Below are 6,690 nucleotides of genomic sequence, written 5' to 3' on the forward strand. Positions count from 1 at the left end.
GGACATTTTTGTCCAGAAGGATCTTCTTTATTGAAAACATTTGTTTTAATATTGGATTCGAACGGTAAAAGGGTTTGTAATACATACCAGCTGACAAATGGATTTCGTGTACAAGTAAAGGTAAAACCATAAACCTTTATTATTTCTAGTTAGAAATAAACTCAATTGGAATAAATTTTAACCTCAAATTAAATATGGGTCACGTTTGTGTGAAGAATGCTGATATGAGATAAACATAACGCATTGTCTGTTAACAATTTGTTAACGGTTCATTTGTATTTGTAAATCTGACTGTAAAAAAGTTAGTGCCACACCAGCTGTCAACCTCACCCCACGTCACTACAAAAGTGGAATTTTCCACTGCATGCCATTTTGTGGATATATTTTACCTCCTGTTGCCTGCATTGTGACCAGAGGATGTGGAGAAAAATACAGGGCCTGAGGTTACTGCATGTCCAGAAATGTTCCTGTACAGGGACTCACTGTTTTACCTGACCAGGTCTAATCTACAAGCAGCCTGCCTGTGAAGAACCCTGGGGTGGTGAATGATCAGCTCATCAATTCTTGGATTCCCCTGGAGCACAGCACTAGTTTGTTTTGACTGACTGAGGCCAGTGCGTGTGCAGCATGTGATGTGTTATGAGTTGATGAGAGGATTGTATTTATCCATGATGCTATTGACGGTGCCAAGTTACCTGGTTGAAATAATTGCACTACTTTGGAAATGAATATGGTCACCTGTAATGTTGAGGATTTGTGGAGAAAGATGCAGCAACCACCAGTTGGATTTACCAACCTTGGAGTTACTTAAATGAGAATAAAGTTTCCACTACTCGGTGGGACTTAATGGTAAGTTAACAAAAAACCTACACATGTTGCATGCCTGTTAATGCGTTGTTTTTGTAGAGAGAATTGTTGTAAGGTTAGAAAAGTTACTACGTCTGCATTATGCCAGTTAAAATATGGGGTTTCTCAATTACCCGGATTGTTTAGAGTGTTACACATCTCTTTTCAGCAGTATATATACCGTTGTTTACCTATCTATGGAGGAGAAATTCAAATTAATGCAGTTGTGGTTTGTTGTGCTGTCCACTTTCATATTCTTGCTCAAACATGTTGGGTAGGATTTGAGGTATTGTCATTATCGAAAATGTAGCTTATTTGTCAGTGTTTTTTTTTTTTGTTTGTTTGTTTATGCATTGACATAGCTTTTTGACTGGCAACGGGACTTCACAAACTATCCTCTCATTTTCAGGAGGAGGCTCTCCTTTTAATATCGGGTTTTATCGTTCTGAAATAATTACAGATGGAGTTATGATGGGTGCAAAGCAAATCTAGAGGTAGCGAAGATTAAACATTAACTGGTTGGAAATGAGCAGGCCATGGGCTCTTTAACATCTCTGTTCATGAGTCACAATATTCAACAGGCTGTTGATTTCCATGGAGCTGGAAGTGTCCTATCCAAGGTAGGACACCATGAAGGAAGCCATTGTTGTCCAAAAACAACATTTGCAGCACATCTGAAGTTTGCCAAAGACCACCTTGACATTCCACAACACTACTGGGAAAATGTCCTATGGACTGATAAAACCAAGGTAGAATTGTTTGGGAAGAACACACAGCACTATGTATGGTGTAAAAAGAGAGCAACATACCAACATGAAAACATCATCCCAACAATGAAGTACAGTGGAGGGAGCATCATGATGTGCTGATTTGCTGCCTCTGGACCTGGACCACTTGCCATTGTGGCAGGGCAAATGAATTCCCAAGTTTATCCAGGTATCCTACAGGATTATGTCAGGGTGGCTCTGGCCAAGCTGAAGCTCAGAACAAGCTGGGTGATGCAGCAGGACAACGTCAAAGTTAATATATTACAGAATGGCTTCAGTGACACAAAATCCAGCTTTTGGAGTGGCCCAGTCAGAGCCCAGACCTCAACCCAATAGAGATGCTCTGGAATGACCTCAAAAGAGCTGTTTATACCACATGTCCTAAGAATATGGCTGAGCTGAAGCAGCTCAGTAGGAAGAATGGTCCAGAATTGTCTAATCCATAGCTAGAGGAAGCACTTGCTTGAGGTTATTGCTGCCAAAGGTGGTTCGACCAGTTATTAAAATACTGTTGCTATTATTTTTTCTACTATTGCTTTGTATGTTTAATGGGTGTGTTTAATAAAGACATAAAAGATCAGGACTGTTTGAGTTTTATCATCTTAAAAATATTGTATTTGTTGATATTTGTGCTTGGGTGAAGATCAGATCACATTTCATGACCAATTTATGTAGAAAACAAGGAAATTGCAAACATTTCTATTACTTTTTCATACAACTGCATATATAACTACCACAGAAACACATTAGAACTATATAGTGCTAATCTATGTACTCATCAATAAACGCAATAGTGAATCATTAGGCTTACTGAACACAATAGGACCATGTGAACAACCAGAAGATCTGACCAATTACAGACTATTTTTTTAAGATTTTATGAGGGTAGGCTAAAACCTGACACATGATTCATGGACTCATAGAAGACACTGGCTTAGGATACATATATTATTCATCAGCGGTGTAATGTGATCTGACTCATATCAAAGTCACAGTGTCAGAGAGTCCAGGTGGGAGAATAATGAAGTAGCTGATGCTGTGTATATGAAATGCTAATTCAGTGTCTCCTCCCCCACACAGAACCTAAACACAACAGGAAGCAGCTTTTATTTGCATTAGACAGCTCCATGTTACTATGTCTACATGTATATGCTTCACTTGTAGAGTCAATTTTCTTGTTCAACAGGTGACCTAGAGGAGGGATCACATGATTTATAGGCATTTACAGTAAACTAGTCAAAAGAAAACAGAAAGCAGTCGTATGCTATACAAAGGGATCAGATACAGCGTTGTTTGCTCTGAGTCTGGCTGGATAAGGTGTGGCACAGACCTGCGCCTTGCAGGTGCGCAGCGCTGGTGAGCAGCGTACACACCCGACACCGTCCGCTCTTACAGCTAGAGGAGGAATCCTCCGCATACTGCGGGTAAGTGCTCTCCTTTCTGTTTGCACAGTTTTTGTATGTATTCTTTTAGGCTAGCCTACTCGTTTGTAAGATGGGATATCAGCGTCTTACAAAAATAAACAAGCCAACATACATAGTAGCGCATATTATAACGTAGGGCCTATATTGTCTGGTGCGCTCTGTCCTTAGAAATAGCCTACACCTGTTACAGCAGTAAAGATCCAGTTGACCACCTCGAAACTGTATCAGTGTCCTCATTGTTAAGAGTATACATGTTTATGTATCAGTAGCTGTCCATATATAGTCTATATATACTATATAACTTTCTTAGGTCAGTTAGTGTCACTACTTTACTTTAAGAATGTGAAATGTCAGAATAATAATAGAGAAAATGATTTATTTCAGCTTTTATTTCTTTCATCACCTTCCTAATGAGTCAGAAGTTTACATAACTCGGTTAGTATTTGGTAGCCATAGCCTTTACTTTGTTTAACTTGGGTCAAATGTTTCTGGATACCTTCTACAAGCTTCTTCCAATAGGTTGCTGGAGTTTTTGCCCATTCCTCCAGATAGAACTGATGGAAATGAGTCAGGTTTGAAGGCCTCTTTGCTCACACACGCTTTTTCAGTTCTGCCTACAAATACTCTATTGGATTGAGGTCAGAGCTTTGTGATGGCCACTCCAGTACTTTGACTTTGTTGACCTGAAGCCATTTTACCACAACTTTGGAAGTCTACTTTGGGTCATTGTGCATTTGGAAGACCCATTTGCAATTCACATCCTGGCTGGTGTCTTGAAATGTTGCTTCAGTATATCCGCAAAATCTTCCTTCCTCATGATATCTATTTTGCGAAGTGCCCCAGTCCCTCCTGCAACAAAGCACCCCCACAACATGATGCTGTGGCAATGTATTCTAGTCATGTCACACAATCTGGTGGTCACAGAACTCAGTGTAACACCAAACTACTCTGATGTTGGTTTGTGGTCATTTGAATATCTGCAAATGTGTCTGTCCCACTGAAGCTCAGTATCATTTGACATGATGAGAGCAATAAAACAAGTCCTGCTTTTATGATTTTGTGTGTAACGGGGTCCTGTATCTGCAGAAAAGGTCCTGATGAAGATATGACTCCGCAAGCAGGGAATGTGCCTCTAAATTCATCAGTCTATGAACATTAGAAAATCATTCAGAGTGAAAAAACCCAAACACCATTAATGTTCCTATAGTATGTACAGATATACAGTATCACACAACCAAACCTAAGAGGAGCCACACATTTATCAAAAATGTCCTACATTTTTTTAAGCCATTAAATTAGTCAACACCTCTCAGCTTGAAGAAAAACTGAACATTATCACCTTCATGAAGGATGATTTATTTCACAACTGGATTAGATTGAGTTTGTTTTAGCTTGGTGTGTAACCTGCGTACTGACAAAGCTGCAAAGAGGCTCTTTACAGCCTGTATATAAAGGTGGAGGTCTACAAATCAGCCACACGTTACAAAATTATGTAATTATTGTGTTAATACAGTGCAGACCTTTCATAAAGAGTCCACATTACAGATAATGTTGTGCAGTGAATGGAAATCAATGGTTTTCAGAAAGGTGGTCATTAGTGATGTATATATAAATGATGTGATTTGTAGTAAATTGGTAGAAACAAACAGAAACATTGGTATACTTATGTGCTGCTATATTCAATTGCATCTTGGTTTATTCCCTGACAGGAGACTTGGAGGAAGATGAATTGGGGCTTTTTGGAAAACGTTCTCAGTGGGGTGAACAAGTACTCTACCGTGATCGGACGCATTTGGCTCTCTGTGGTCTTTCTCTTCAGGATCTTAGTGTATGTGGCAGCAGCCGAGCAAGTGTGGAAGGATGAGCAGAAGGATTTTGTATGCAACACCCAGCAGCCTGGCTGTGAGAACGCTTGCTTTGACCACTTCTTCCCCATCTCACAGGTGCGTCTCTGGGCTCTGCAGCTCATCATGGTGTCTACTCCATCCTTGTTGGTTGCCCTGCATGTGGCCTACAGGGAGCACCGGGAGGCCAAACACAAGCGGAAACTGTACAAGGACAAAGGGAGCATTGATGGAGGTCTGTTCTGCACCTACACAGTGAGCCTGTTCTTCAAGATAGCCTTCGAGGTGGGCTTCCTACTCACTTTCTACTTCTTGTATAATGGCTTTGAGGTGCCCATACTGCACCGCTGCAGTGAGAGTCCCTGTCCTAACACGGTCGACTGTTACATTAGCAGAGCCAAAGAGAAGAAGATCTTCCTCTACATCATGGGCTGCACCTCTATTCTGTGTATTGCTCTGAATTTTGTGGAGCTCATGTACATTGTATGGAAGAGGTTGTGGAAATGTTTCACCAAGTTGTATGTCCCCATGGAGGAGAAGGCTTCCAGCCACAGCCGACGTGTTTCCATTGTCAACACATACGTCTCTACAGAGCCCACAGTAAACACAGAGGACAGCAATGTACAACCTGCATCCACTGCTGAAAACCAGCCTGTCTGGTCTCAGAGGGCTGCGAATAACTGAAACAGTGAAATTGAAACAGATTTTAGGATACAGTTAGTTGTAAACTGAGAGATACAGCATTTATTTGTGTGAGCATACTGACACATTAATGACACTAAGTAGGGTTTTAACACTATTACAGCCTCATATGCCCTCCTCTATGCACTTATGTTATGACACTCTGACTTGTCTAACTCCTGACAGTATAAATTTTCCAGTTAAGGATTCGGTTCTGCTGGAAACATGAATTTCACATAGCTCCAGTACATATATAAAAACACATCTATGGGTACATCCCAATTCTCTTAACTGATCATTCTTTGCTCCTCAATCCTCACTTGACCCAGAAGTCATTTCGGTATGACATCTTGACAACCGTCCCAAAGCTCTTATTCCTGCAGCGAGGGGGCTGCCTGGAGGAGCCGTGAGCAGGGTTGCACCATCCTTTGTCTTTTTAACTAACACACCCCTTTCTCAGAAATCAGTTGGTGACTGGACACCTGAAGTAGGACTGGTGGACAGGACATCTCATGACTCTGACACCCTGCTTAGACGTGGTTTTAAAATGTGTCCTTAGTCATTGGTTCACAAGTGGACAGCACTAAATACAAGTGTGAATGAGCACCAAGACAGATTGTGGTCAAATCACTGAAACCACTTGCCAAGGTGTTCTGGCACACATTTGACCACAATCTTTTGTAGTATAAATGTTAGTGCGTCCTGATGCATCTCTGACAAGGCCATTTGAGGAAAATATGTCACCAGTGCAGAAGGGGGTGGTTGCTTTGGTGAAAAAAAATGGAGAGGAACATCCAATACAAATACATCAACATATTATGAAAGCTTTCATAATACATCCATGTACAAATGTGACACTTTTTATTCTCTTTGGTTTAGGAGACTACTGGCACTTGTCTGTTAACAGACTGATGTAATAATTATGCCTGTGACCTTGATATTTAAGTAGCAAAATCTGAACACAAGGGGTCAGCTGGACACTGTGGAGATATGTAAATACACAGGTGTGTCTCAACTGTCCAATTGTGTTTGCATGAGAGACATTTTAAAACCAAGTCTGAATGGGGCTTGAGTAAATCTCAATTTCCATAGTTGACAGTTTCTTGCTCCTCAACTAGAACAACTTTA

At 40.7% G+C, this 6,690-nt stretch overlaps 1 protein-coding gene across 1 annotated transcript; it reads left to right on the forward strand.

The window, feature by feature from the left end:
• Positions 1 to 2,800: 2,800 nt before the first annotated feature.
• LOC109967390 (gap junction beta-7 protein-like) lies at positions 2,801 to 6,252 on the forward strand. The gene is made up of 2 exons (XM_020612918.1): positions 2,801 to 3,037; positions 4,747 to 6,252. The coding sequence occupies exon 2, from the start codon at positions 4,762 to 4,764 to the stop codon at positions 5,563 to 5,565; it is 804 nt and encodes a 267-aa protein (XP_020468574.1). The 5' UTR covers positions 2,801 to 3,037; positions 4,747 to 4,761; the 3' UTR covers positions 5,566 to 6,252.
• Positions 6,253 to 6,690: the final 438 nt, after the last annotated feature.

Source organism: Monopterus albus, unplaced genomic scaffold (assembly GCF_001952655.1).
Source record: "Monopterus albus unplaced genomic scaffold, M_albus_1.0 scaffold128.1, whole genome shotgun sequence".
NCBI lineage: Eukaryota > Metazoa > Chordata > Actinopteri > Synbranchiformes > Synbranchidae > Monopterus > Monopterus albus.